This window comes from Aquila chrysaetos, chromosome 2 (assembly GCF_900496995.4).
Source record: "Aquila chrysaetos chrysaetos chromosome 2, bAquChr1.4, whole genome shotgun sequence".
NCBI lineage: Eukaryota > Metazoa > Chordata > Aves > Accipitriformes > Accipitridae > Aquila > Aquila chrysaetos.
Genome location: NC_044005.1, coordinates 46759349 through 46773301, shown reverse-complemented (window position 1 = coordinate 46773301; position 13953 = coordinate 46759349). Strand labels below are relative to the sequence as shown.

Below are 13953 nucleotides of genomic sequence, written 5' to 3'. Positions count from 1 at the left end.
AGCGTTGCAGCACCATCCCCGCGCAACATGCGGCAAAAAGGCAGCGTGTGTGCGTGGCACACCTTGCTACTTGTGCATAGCAAGGAGTGTGATGTGCCGCAGTGTTTGCCCTGCCGGTCATGGTGAGTCTTAAGGATACGTTTTTTAGCATCACCAACTCTCCCTACAATGTGTTGACTCTTTCCTTCCTCACGGCTCCACTCTCTCATTACAGGACGTGCCAGTTCAAGCCCTAATGTTCTGAATTACTCTCTCTCGCCGTCTCCAGCTCCTGCTTTTGAACCTCCTGCCATCCATGATGCTTCTGCCGGTGCGGTTCAAATATGCTTTACTGCAGCAACTCGTTTATCCCTGTCAATTATCAGTTCAAGGGCCTTTTAAACTCAAGGACCTTGGAGACACAGATACCAAAATAATTGCAAGCTGGGTTTTAAGTGATGCTCAGTACTTCTGGCTCATTTTGCGTTTAGGCTGTGTTGGTGAGTGTTGAGCACTCTGGAAAAATGCTGTACTGAGACAGATGAAAATGGATTTAGGTGGGCAATTTTGATGTTAAAAATACCTTTGAGATTTGGCATGAATGTCCTCCATAATGAATGTCTGGTACCCTGGGTACTTCTCACAAGTAGAGCATCTTTTGATCAGGAAAGATCTCGGAATAGTTAATTGGTACTGCATAAATCTTCTGTCCAATCCTTTCACATGGAAGCTGCTGTCGTAACAGGGCTACAGCACAATACGGGAAAGAAAAACTAAAAGTGATGGTGCTGATGAGAAAATGGATTTTAAATGCCCTAGCCAGAGATCAGATGGTGAGTATGAATTTTTTGATCATTCTTAAAGACTTGCATTTTAAAATTTTACTAGGACTGCTGCAAAGCATGTTAATTTTGTAAACTGAAATGTAAACTACAGGTAGTTCTTGCAATCATGGGTAATCTCCTCCGTATACTTAAAGCAAGAAAAAAAACCATTCTGCAAAGTTGTGTTAGATTAAATATATGCTAGAAAGCGAGCATCCAATTGGTCCAATTGCTAACTTCAGTCTGATCCTGAAGAGCTGGGAAGAGCAGAGCAAATCCTAGGCAAGTGTTCCACCTTTATTGTGTTGTCTTTTTAATTTTTAGTCTGGAAAAAATAATTTCTGTCAAGAACTGCCAGAAAACTCTGAACACAGTATTCTTTGCATCTTTCTGTAGGATCTGAAAGTTATCCCATAAGCAGGTAGTCACTTCAGACCTCTTGCTAATATTGGTATGTAGACAGAGATGGCATTTGCTTAGCAGAAAAATCAGCTAGAACGCTTTTGCTTTACTGTTGAGTCGTGGATCCTTCAGCTGTATCTCATGCTGTTGGGAGTGCATGTAGGATGGTGTAAGTTCTTTTTGATGCCTGCCGCTGCTGTATCTGAGCACAATAAATCGAGCTTCTCGGTCCTCCTTCTTGGGTACGATCAGCCTCTTACCTGTAGCTGCAGCTAAGGAAATGAGGAGAAGCTGTCGTTTACCCAAGGCATTAGGAGTTGGGTGCGTAAAAACAGGATTGAACGCCAGTATCCCAAGGCTGCATTTTGGCAGAACAGCCGTGCTTTTGTCTGAACTATTGTTTGTTTGGAGCTTTGGGTAGCTCAATACCAATGTAGAGGACCGTTAGCCTTGACTTTCAGTGTCAGCATGATTCAGCCTGCCCTGGCTTGAAGCCATTTAGTGACATTCCTGATGAACTCTGTGTAATTTCAGCCTGATGGAAATGGCTGTAATGCAGTCCCACCTCTACTGATCTTCAGGATTCCCCTGTCTGCAGCTTCTTGTGGTTGCTTTGAAAGGGAGTTATGTTTCCCATTAAAGGATAACAGCGACAATTGAAGCAATTAAGTGGAGTGGCATGGAGCTAGCAGCACGCAGGGAGTTTTCCGACTGAAAACAGTGCAGCTCAAAGGTTCTCCCTGCAAGGCTGCCTGTTTGCTGTCTTCATTTGTCTGGAAAAGGATCCAGTAATTCTCCTTCAAATTTCCTTTACTCACTCTAAATGCCTGTTTACTTGCATAAATAGGAAGTGTTCCAGCTCCAGACAAGCATGACAACCCTGCAGTGACTGTGGACTGAGATCAATGCAACTTGGTCATGATTTTGTTACATCTCGGAACTCGAATCGGTGCTCAGTACCAGACCGTATGCAGGGGGGAAGACAACAGGTAAGGTGGGCAAGGGGAGAACCAGGTGTCTGTAAAGAGAAATAATCCATGTTGTGACTACTTCTGCAGAGTCGTAAGGAAAAAAAAAAACCAGCTTAATAATTAAGTGACATTTGTTGGATTTTTAACCTAAATTTTAGTTGGTGGGGAACTGCAAAAAGGTGAAAGCTGGACCATTTGACCAACAAAGGTGTGAAGAACTTGGGATACACAGACCCGCATGAGGTTTTTCGTGTGTGATTGAGGGGTGTGGTTGCTGTTGCACCCCGTGCTTTTAAGGATGAAGCTTATCTCTTCTACCTCCCACCCCCATTCTGTGCAGCAATGGGAACCTGTAAAACAAAAACCCAAAGTTTGGGACTGACTGAGAAGTGCCACTTAGGGATATCCACTTGCCCAGCGTGAACATCTCATGTTTGTCCGGTAGATAAGCCCATAGTCCCTTGGAAAGATTCCCGAGGTTTTCAGGCCAAAGGCTCTGTATTCCCTTCTGCATGTCCGTATAGCCATAGACTCAAGAAAAACACTGGACTGGCCGTTTGAAAACTTAGGGGTCCTTCTCTTGTGAAACCTTTCTTTCAAAGGGAGGGCCAGGTCTCGGCTGGGTGCTAGGCACAGTTAGTGCTGGGTGCCTTCAGCTGAGGACTGACAGGAACAATACCCCCTTTGCCACACTTCATACAAACAGGCAGAGGAAAAGGTTTGAAGCAGAAAGGACCGTAAAATGAGATCCAGGAATTCAGCAAGGCTACAGCAAAAGGAGCAGATTGCTAACTTGGAGCATCTGTCTTTGCCCCATGAGTAAGTTACGAACTGAAAAGCAAGAGAAAGTGGAAGATCCTTTCACAAATAATAAACACTTGTTTGTCTCAGATTAAATGCAACACCTTTACATGTGGGCTCCAGCTGGCCGTAAGTAGATGCACCTTGCATGGCTGTTACCTTCCTTGCCAATGAGAAGGTTATTGTACATCCATCTGCTTAAAGGTTAATAACCTGCTTTTAAAAAGAGGAAGAAAAAAGGCAAATCTCTTTAGTTTACAGGAAGAAAAAATTGTTTTTCATTAAAACTGCCCGAACTTTGCCCTGCCTCAAAGTCATATTCTCCAGCAGAGAAGGAACGCGTTAACCTAGGTGCTGTAGCCATATCTCCCAGAGAGAAATTTTTCAATGTGTTTTAAACAACTCCTGTAATGCCAGTAGGAAAGTGCAGCTTCAAGAAAAGAATGCACGTTTCTAATCTGGGTCCTGCCGCTATCTAGAGTTTATGGAGAGACTTTTTAGCTCTTTGGCAACTTTCAGGCCAGCAGCAATTTCTGATGTAAACCCATGCAACCAGGATGTTGCTGAAACTGGCTTTAGGCTCTCAACAGTCTGAATTCTGCCAACATCTGGAGAGTCTGGCTTTGAGTGCTTGGGGAGGGAAGGAATTTTTCTCCTACAAGTGAGAGGAATGGATAAGCTTGCAACAGCACCTGCGTTATCCATTTCTTTGCGAGATGGAAAACAGCCATGCTCCATCTGAACCTAGCTGATGCTCCCAGCCAACTGATGGAAAGGCCAGAGGGGCTCTGTGGGTCTTGGTGGGTTGTTGACAGCTGCTGGGCACCACCTCGGCTCTCCCTGAACACAAAGAGCACTTTCCAGTTCACCCAGCATCTGGGCGCGGGGCCTTGGGCTCTTACTGGTGCCGGTGGGTCCGCGGAGTCTGAAGGAACTGGGGTCACAGCTGAGTTGATTGTCGGTGCGAAAGCAGCGGAAAGGGCCCTCCCAGAACCCCGTTTTCCCCACGTTGCGATGGGGCAAGAGACGTGCCCTGGGAACCCGTGGGGTCAAGACAAGCCCTCCCCTCAGTGCGGAGAGAAGTGAAGCCCCAGCGAGCAGCGTCTGGCTGCCGGCAGGCACCTCTGGCAGAGCCGCGGCGGAGGAGAGGGTGGCTGACACTTGGGGACCCTCTGCCAAAGCGGAGCTGGGAGGGGAGGGAGCGTGACTGGACCTGCGGGAATGTGGGAGAAAGGAGTGCTTTCAGGGGGGAAGGTCCCCCCGCTGCCAGCTTCGGGTGTCTTCTCTTTGGACTTCAGATCTTGCGCCGCAGTGCCCCGAGCGTGACCGTGCCGTCTAAAAGCGGTGATGCCGCAGCACAGGCAGCCGGGTGGCTGAAGCTCCCCGGCTCCTTGGCATCTTGTTGCCAAGCCGCTTCTCGTGTCGGCCGCGATGGATTACCTGCTGCCTTGTTACGGACCGCTTGGGAAGGGCTGGGAGACCCCCAGGAGCCCTGCAAGGCTTAAGCTCTGCCAGAAGCAGCAGCTCTCGCGCGGTAAGCAAGGGGAACCGTCCTCCTCTCTTCCCTTGCGGCCGCGGTGCCCTCTGCGCTGGTTGGTGATGCCGAGCGATGCCGAACCGCGCTCTCGGAGGCGGAGAGGCCCTCGTTAGCTGGGAGCTGGCTGGCAGGACGTTCCCGCGCCTGGCCGCTGGCTGTTAACCATCTCTTTGTACTGGGAGAGGCAGCGGCCCGTGAGCTGCCACCTGTTGTTAATCTACCCCCGGCTAATCCATTCTGCACTGCGTCAGCAGTTCAAAAGGGCACTGTTAGTATTTTTTGCCAACTTCAATTAACGTGAGATTTTGGAGGCCCCTCTGATCACATTTCATCTGTCATGAGTCAGGAACAAACCAGCCAGATTGCAGTTGAGAGGAGAGAAGAGAAGGAGTTTATTGCAAACCAAAACAACAACAACAGTGTTTGTGCCCCCTCGGCCGGGGTGGCTGGGAAGCAGGGTCCTTCCCAGCGATGCCACTCCTTTCAAAAACTGGAAAAATAAAAATTGGTGCCCAGAAATTGCAGCCCCCCTTAACCCCCCCCCCCACAAAAAAAAAGAAAAAAAAAAAAAAGCTGCAAGTGCAATAACTTACTTTTACTTCAGAAAAAGTTAAAAAGAACCAAGCTGCAAGACTGTTTGTTCTTTTTTAATATTCCACTGTAATGAACTGGTAATACATGGCTGCATAGGCAATAACATTGCATGGCACAAACCTCACATGGCAACATTTTTAATGATTTTTTTTTATTCTTTTTTTTTCCTGAACTTTTTAAAAACTTTTTTATTTTTTTTTAATATGTTCTACCCCAGGCTGTTAAGCTAAAGAAAAAAAAAAAAAGTTTGCGTTTATACAAGGTTACAATATTTTACAACAAAAAAACAATAATATTGATTGAGGTTTGTTTTCTTTCTTTCTCCCAGTCTCTCTTTCAAACACTGCACACCTAAACCGATATATTATTATACATTGAAAACTGTCCTTCAAAATCAGTAGTATAAAAGTCCTAGCTCTACCTACCTACCTAGCTATGTGGGGGGAGTGGGGAACCATGTTACCAGCAAAGAGTTAAGGGGGTGCAAGGCCGCTCCGTCGCCTCCTCCCAGCTCCCTTTGGGAAGCTGCGAAGGGCTGAATGACTTTCCATCTGATTCCGTCCCTCCTTCCCATTTGGGTTTAATTTCTCCTTGGGTCTGTTTGCTTTTTGCCGTGTCAGTCAGAGCAGCAAAATAAACACGGGGCTCTGCCTCCGCTTGATTATTTTTCAAACCTTTCCCAGGAAACTACCTTTTTGCCTTTGTTTGTTTGGAGAGTGTTTTACAACATGCTGCCCGGTCTGGGTGTACTCTGGGAATCGGGGAAACGCGCCTCCACCGCCGGAGAAACCCAGCCCGGCTTGGCCCCGCGTCCCCGTGGCAGGTAAAGCGACGCGTGCCGCAGGTCTGCGACCTCACGGGCGACGCGTCGTCTTCCCCTAACTCCCTGCCCGCGTTCCCGGCTCGGGCCGGGCGCGTTCCGGCAGGGACGCGTGCTCCGGCCGGGATGCGCGCCGCCTCACGCGCTGCCGTGGGCTCTAGAGGGGAGGGAGGCTGGTTCTCCTTCACCTTGCTGGCGGTCCTTTTCCCCGCGGGCTCTGCCCAGTTAGGCGCTGGGGCGGCGAGACCCGAGGGGAGCGGCGTGTTCGAGAGAAGGCAGTCGGAGCCCGGCCGCCGGCTGGAGAGCCTGCTGGGAGCGCCGGTGGTGGGCGATGCGCCGCGGGGCTGACCTGGCCCCTGTCTCGCTCCCTCTCCGTGAGCTCGTTCGGGCACAGCGGCTCTGAAAAAGTTGGGACCCTGCAGAGCCCAGCAAGCCCAAGCCTGGTTCGCTACTGGTTTGCAGTTGCTCCCCAAGCGCTAACTACAGCTCGTAGGCAAAGAAGCGCCTCCGAGTGGTACCCGACCGCTCTTAAGCCGGGAACCCATCCTGCTCTCGCGATTTTACATCCTCCTAGTCTCAAAGCTCTGCGACGGGTCTGGGCAACATAAAGCAGCTCCCTCGTAGGGTACCTGCTGCACGGCCAGGGCCGCTCGGGAGAAATGTTTCGCTATCTCCGTGAGGCCGGAGAGGGCAGCTGGGTGAGCCCGGCTAGCTGGGTGCTGCACCCACAGAGGATGCCACCAGAGGTATGGCGGGTGTTGGGGTGGCTGGGGCTCGTGAGACATTTTGGTGGTGGCTGGGGACGACGAAGCTTGCAGCTTCGAAGGTAAGTCCGAGCCAGGGAATCGCAAGTCAACGTATGGACAGGAGTGAAATACTAAATAAGAAATAAATAGAGAAGAAAGTCATAAATAGAGTTGAAAGGTATTAAAATAATAATAATAATAATAATAATAATAATTAAAAAAAATGCATCATCATGGTAACTCGAGATTGCAAGAACAGCACTGACCCTGTGACCCTTAAGAAATGCAGTAGCCGCAGGTTGGCTAGATTAAGGTACATATATATATATAAAAAAAAGTATATATATATATATATATTTATACAGTTTCTTGTTAATTTAACAGCTAGTTTAAAAAAAAAACTTTTAAATTAATTTAAAAAATGTGTGTAAATACAGATGCACGTAGCTTCAAAACTGCCCGAACAGCTGCTTTCGGAGGCTTCCGAGGGGAGCACCATCCAGCGTGACCCACAGGCGTGGGCGCCAGGGGCCGTGCCGGTACGGCGGCAGCACCCGAAGAGGGGAGGCAGAGCCCGGCGAGCGATGGGGGTGCTCCGGGGAACAACATTCCCCCCCCCCCCGGCCTCGCCTCGTGATGCTTTCAGGCAGGCTTAGGGCCAGGCACGCGCGGCGGCGTTTAAAATAGATCGAGCGAGCCCAACGTGTGCTTTGCACGTGGGTTTGAAGGTGAGGGAAAGAGGGGCCGAGCCTCCGTAAATGCCAAGTCTGCTGCCAGGAGACTCTCCTCTCTAACAAGACAAGGGATACGGCACTTAATCCTCCGGGCTGTTAAACAGCTTGGGTGAAATCCTGGCCCCGTGGAAGTCCGCGAGGAAAAGCTACCCTTTAATTTCAGTAGGGAACGCAGCTAAGCTCTTCGATAGCTACGGCCCTCCCCTGGAGCTGCCTTCGGTACCTGCGGGCCACGTGGGACCCGTCCCCGTGTGCCCGCCTGCCCGGCCACCCGCTCCTCAGCTCTGCCTGTTGCGGATTTGCCTTATCAGTGACGTTACTGGGCTGTTGGGGCCGCAGCCCTTTGCGGGATTGCCTGCTGACCGTGGGAAGCATCCCGCTCCCCGGCGTCCCCGGGGAAAACGCTGTCGACGCCGTGCTCAGCTGCCTGCGCGAAAAATCTGCTGGAGAAAACGCCTCCTGCCACCGGTCCCTGGGGGGCCTGGGACCCTCGGTGGCTTCTGGGGCACCCGGCGGGGGTGACGTACACCTCCAACTGGTCGGCGTGATCCCGACTGGTTCAGCGATCGGCATCGCTTTTAGCACTTCGGCCATCGTGCCCGATGGCTCGGCTGAACGTTTAGGCTGGGACAGAAGTCCTGGCTGCTTGTGATGGTCGTACACACGGTGCGGTTAAATGCGTGCTGGTTCCCTGTGAGTACCGAGGCAGGCATCTCTTAGCGTTTCCGAGGAGAGAAAAGACAGTGCTACTGGTCTTTTCTTATTCCAATAAATATATTTTACATTTGATCTAGCAATGGTGTCTCGTTTAGGTAGCGTATGGCAGTCTAGGCACTATGGAAATACTTGTATGTCTTGTTAACCTGAAACCTGACATTTGGTTGTAGCTTATTTGGAGCCTTTTCCAAGACCTCTAAATACTCCTGGACCCTGAACTACACGATCCCCTAACACTGAGCATGAGGAGGGAGGGCAGGGTGACACACAAATTTTTATGGGAGTAAAATCCTGTAGTTCCCTTGCGAATCTTAGAGACGGCTCTCCCAGCTCAAGCTCAGCCTGCAATAGCCACGCCGTGTGGGTGATAGCGCTCAGCCGACCTTCAGCTTCTCCTTGGTGATAATTCAGTGGGGTAAAAGGATGTTCAAAAATTATTCCTAGCACTACAAGATCATTGAAAAGCTCGTAAGAGATTTAGCCTTGCAAAGGAGACCTTACTTAACAGTTAGCGCTCCGCAGGTAAGAGCGCTGGGAGGGAAAAGCGGGGAGGCACGTGGGCTCAGACAAACCGGGCAAGTTCTGGCGTCTCTTGCCTCCTCCGCAAGGCGAAGAGGATCCGAGATGGCTGGAGATGGGGCAGCGTCGCCTCGTCCAGCCGTGGGTTCCTTCCCAGCCTGCTCCCCGCGCCGTCCCCCCGCGCGGAGATGCCCGCGGCGGCTGCGTGCAGCAGGGCCCCGGGGCGGAGGGCTGCGGGGAGAAGCTGTCATTGCACGTTTCTGAGCCCGGGACGAGGCGCCTGGGGAATTTGATGGCCTCACGCAACCGCGGCTGCGTGCCAGCGCTTGAGCTGTTTCTCAGGAGCGGTCTCTCTGAGGGCCTGTGGATTTACACGGCAACTGCGCTCCCCTCCCCTAACTGCTGGCTCTGAATCGAGGATAGTAATTCCCGACCCAGCGAAAGCCGGAGGAAACCTTTTGCTGCCCCACCGCGCGCGTGAGCCTCGACGTTGACCACGGCAAAGCGAACCCCAGGGGCTCCCTGGGGCAGCGAGCCGTGCTGGGAAGCTATCGTCTGCTGGGGTGTATCTCCGGCTGGGCGACCGGAGGGCCGGCAAAGACTCCCGACCGTGCTGCGTTGGGAAGAGAGGCATTCCCTTCACGGGCATCTACGGCTCTGGGCTTCATCTCAGATGGCAAGACGGGGAGGAAGCAGGGTAGAAGGAGGTTGCCTTCTTTCTAGCCTCGGGTATCTTCCCAGCCCTGTTCCCCGCTCAGCTGTGGGAAGTCATGGCTCCTGCTAAGAGGACGGGAGCAGCCTGAGAGGTGGCTCTTTGCTGGTGCCAGAGTCCCCATCCAGTCCCCTGCCCAGGGCAGAACAGATCTGAGCAACACTGTCGACAAATTGGGGGGGGGGGGGGGGGGGGGGGGGGGGAGATGGGATGGGAGAAACCACTGAAATGCCAGCGGGCTCTTTGGAAAGGCAGATCTGGTGTCGGAAAAAGGAGCGGGGAGAAAAAAAATGCCCAGGTTATTGGGGAGGCGGCAGCGAGAGGGGACGCATCCCGTCCCAGATCTCACTGGAAGAGGTGCCGCTCCACAGCCTCCCTCTCCCCACCTGCTCCGACGAAGCCAGAAGCTGCCGCGTTCACGCTGGAAACGCTCCACTTACGTTAACATATGTACTTTATACGCCTAGGGTAGCTAAAAGTGCTGCATTCAGATCCCCGAGGAGGCAACTGCTGTCTGGAGTCCAAGCGGATGGATTTATTCGGCTGTCCCCGTGCGCTCTCTCCGCGTCTCGCGGGCGCTGGGCTGGAACCCTGTCATGTCGCCCAGGAGATAGCGGCGCTGTGCTCCTTCGCTTTCATCCTCAGGGCAGCGATGCTGGAGGTCTTGCGGTCCGGCTCGCTGTTCAGCTCGTAGCCGTTGAGGCCGGGGCTCATCCCGGCCGTACCGAAGAGGCCGCCCATGTGAGTCTGTCCCACGTGGCTGCCGGGACCGGAGACGCCGAGAAATTCGGAGACGCCGCCGGCCGCGTGGGGATGAGCATGGGGGGACATGCAGGAGGGCACCGTCTCGCAGGGGACGACGCAGGCGGGCACGGGGGAGGCGGCTCCGTTGTTGCCTATCCAGGACGGGTTCTGGATCTAGGGTGGGGTGGGAAAAGAAGCGTCAGGGCCGCTCCGTGCGGGACGTGGCCGGCGGCTGGCCTGCCCTGCGCGCGAGGGGATGCGATGTGCTGGCCCCCGGAGCCAGCAGGTCTGCTCCAAAATCCGCGTGCCAGCCTGGGCAGGGAGCGCGGGAGACTAACTCAGAGGGAACAGGACCTCCTCTGCCACAGTGTCTCTCTGTTCGTCTGTTCCCCCTCCCACCCTTTTCTCTTTTTTTTTTTTTTTTTTTTTTTTTTTTGCCCCGCGAGCGCTTTGTGGAGCAGGGATGCTCTGGGCGCAGAAAACCTGGTGCCGTCCGCGGTGTTTCCGCGGGCCTACCCGCGACAGAGGGAACAGGCAGAAAGGGATGCCGCGAGACTGCCGATCCGCCCCAGCTCGGGACAGCTTTGCCTAAGAAAGAGCTTTTTTTGTGCCCGTCGGAGGTGAGCTGCCTTCAGCCCCCCGCACGGGCAGTTTCCCTGCCCCTCTCCCCAGCGAGGAAGCATCGCCCGCCCTGCCGCAGAGCAGAGCCCTGCGGGGCCACGTCGAGCGGCCGTCTGGGCTCCTGCAGCATCGCTCGTAAAAAGATATTGCAGAAGAAGAGGGGGGGGGGGGGCTGAGTATTTGCCAACAGGAGTAGGTGTGCTGCGACGGAGGCGGGGGGGAACACGGGCACGCGGGATGAAAGCGGGGAGGAGGCAAGCAGCTGGCCGGAGCGAGAGAGCAAAGGGCCCTTCATCCCACCGCTCACCCTTGGGCACTCTCTGATCTCTTACCTCCTGCAAATTGCTTTTCATTTTTTTGGTCTCTAGGGCTGGGAGAGGAGGGCAGTATGGAGGGAGGGAGCAGTCTAAGTTAGAAAGGCAAGAGAAGGGAGCGCTGAAAAGGCTGCTGAGAGCGTCCTCTGCTTGAAAAGCTGCTTTGGCATCTCTCAGCTGTTTCATAAGGACTTCTTGTTCGGTTCGGGGGAGATGCCAAGCAGGAGAGAGGTCAAACGCCCTCGGCTTGGCTGCGGGGGAGCTTTGGCGCGGCGCTGGCTGGGGAGGTAGCTGACAGCCGGGGCGTTCGGGGCGGGGGGGGGAAGGACTCCCAACAGATCTGCGAGGACGAGTCGGGTTCAGAGCATCGCGCCTGCGGGACTGCGCCCTCGAGAAAATTCTGGGTGGCGGGAAGAGGAGTCGGCAGGACGGAGGGAGTGCTTTGCGGGGCCCTCGAGCCATCGTCTGAAGGCGGTGTTGCGAAACGGGGGGGTGGCCCAATGCTTCGGAGGCTACCGTGGTGACAGGTTTCCCAGGACGAGAACCTAAGGCAGGGAGGCAGCCGTGTCACCTGCCTCCCGGGCCAGGGCAGGAATGGTTTCGACAGGCCCCGGCAGCAGCCCCAGATACCTCAACAAGGCTGCTCCCACCCTTCCTTTGGAGCAGAAACCCGCAAGTCCCTTGGGAAGCATCCCCAGACGTCACCGAGTGTGCTGCGGGTACCGCAGCCCAATGCTGGGAGACAGCTGTGGGAATTTGCCAGGGGAAAAATACTTTTGTCCAACCGCCTAAAAAAGGGGCATGGAAACCTAGGCACGGCAACAAGAAGCCTTCCTGGGAACTGCCGGTTTTTAGGCATGAAACAGCCTTTTGGAGCTTTTCCAAACCAGTTAGTGAGCAGCAGCGCACGTGATGGGAGAAGGACAGCGCAATGGGAAGGGCTGAGCAGGGCGACCTGTCCCCAAAGCGTGGCTGCACCGTGTCACGCAACGCTGGTGCCCGCTTTGGAGATGGCTGCTCCGGGCCAGGACATGAGACAGCCAGGCAGGACACCCGGCTAAATAACTCCTGGCCCTTCAGTGCTTGGAAATACAGCCCCGGCCCCGGCGATCTTGCAGGTGGATGAACCCGAGAAGCGAAGCGTTGCTTGGGGAGGGAGGGACGGGACTGGGAGCAGAGGTGGTGTGTCCAGCAGGCACTGGGACAGACGGACCAGGGTTGGGGGGGGGATGCGCTCACCTGGGCGTAGTTCTCGGCACGGGTGAGCAGGGGCAGCTCGTAGGCGGTGGAGAAGTGAGTCCGGACCTGCTGCATCTGACCGAACCGCTCCCGCTTGCGCCATTTCGCTCGCCGGTTCTGAAACCACACCTAGGGAGAGGGTGACCGGGGGGGGGGGGACATGACCGTGAACAAGGGGAGCTGCTGGCAGTGGCTGGGAGCCTGGCAGCCCCCCCGGGGGAGCCCACCAGCAAGCAGGGTTTCACCGGGTGGGTGGTTGTGCGTGGGACGGGGACGGGGTGCTGCTCCGCACGCGAGCCCTGCGGGGGAGCAGCGGTCCTGCCCCGCGTCCCTGGGGGGATCTGGGACCAGCACCCCAGGCAAAAGGCGATGCCCGTCTTTCGGTGTCCTGCCTGTCTGGGGACGCTCGCAGCTCTTGCCTCCCACGGTCTGGTTTGCCCTGGGATGGCCCATCTCCCTCACACCCCCAAATCAGCGTTACCCAGGCGCTGCCCGCAGCTCTTTTGCCGTCAGCCGGTCCCAGACGAGAAGTGCGAATACGTCCGTGTGCGCTGCTGCCAGGCTGAAAACAGCAGTGCTGGGGCTTTCCCCAAGCCTAATTCTGGCTGTGACGATGCCGTTGGCTAAGAGCTTGCATTTCTCACTGAACTCTCGGTCTTATTTTTCTTAACTGTGACAAAAAGTAAAAAGCTAACACCCCTTCCCTCCTTAGCTACAGGAAAGGACAAGTGCCCTTCTACAGCACTGCGTGTCCTTTGCTTTGCACCGAGTTTTCTTTGCAGGGTTTGCAGCTCTCTGCTTCACAGTGCTGCTCAGATCCCTTCGAGGCAGATGGAAGACCAAAACTCTGTTTCTGCTCTTATTTTTACTGGCTTGACATCAGTGTGGATTATTGCACTGTTGTCAGCACCATTGCTCCTGATTTGCATCAGCCTAAGAGAGATCAGAGCCTGGCCCAGTGTCTTCAAAGCCTCTTGAAGCTTGTGAGTCAGGGAAACACATCAATCAAGAGCCGCTTTGAAGGCACTGAGAGATGCAGGCAATCACCAGGGGCTGGGTTGTGCAGGTCACGCCAGTGCATGAAAGGAGCAGTCCTAGAGCCGCTCGGTTCTGCTTCGAGTTTTACACGGTGACTCGTGGAGGGGAGCCGGGGGCGGGGGGGGGCAATGGCTAACGAACAACTTGGCCCTGCCTGCGCCTGGCCGTGGGGCAGCTCCACTGCTTGGCAGGCGGCTGGGGGGAACCAGATGCCGGGTGGGAAGCTCACGTCTTTGGAGGATGGCGGGGCGAGCCAGGCACGGCGTGGGACGGCAGGCCGGGTTTTTGGGGGGGGACGAGAGAGCGGTGGGCATTTGCAGCCTGCGTCAGCGCAGCTAGAAGCTGCTACGGGGAGAGGCAGGCACGAGGGTCTGTGGTTTCTGCTCTGAGCTGACCTTCTTGCTTGCGCTAGAAAAGTCATTTCAGGCTCTCCTGCTTCGGTTTTCGCCCTCCCCACCGCGGAGGCAGCCTCCCGCTGGTCTCCCGCAGGTCCCCAGCACGGCCAGCCCTGTGGTACGAGTGGGCAGCTGAGGGTCTGGCCGCAGTCTGCTCGGTGTGGGGAGCGGACGGTGCGGTGCCCGGGCACGTCCTCCCCGTATGGGCTGTGGATGGCGTAGGGTTTAGTGCCCTGCCCCGCTGCC

The 13953-nt window shown here is 54.7% G+C and overlaps 1 protein-coding gene across 3 annotated transcripts in view; it reads right to left on the bottom strand.

The window, feature by feature from the left end:
- Positions 1-9179: 9179 nt before the first annotated feature.
- ALX4 (ALX homeobox 4) overlaps positions 9180-13953 on the bottom strand; it is a 61414-nt gene continuing 56640 nt past the window's right edge. For all 3 annotated transcript variants that reach the window (XM_030006938.1, XM_030006949.1, XM_030006942.1), the window contains 2 exons: positions 12275-12403; positions 9180-10274 (listed from right to left, as the gene is read on the bottom strand). In XM_030006938.1, coding sequence (XP_029862798.1) covers positions 9951-10274; positions 12275-12403 — 453 coding nt within the window. In that variant the 3' untranslated portion in view covers positions 9180-9950. The remainder of the gene's footprint in view (positions 10275-12274; positions 12404-13953) is intronic.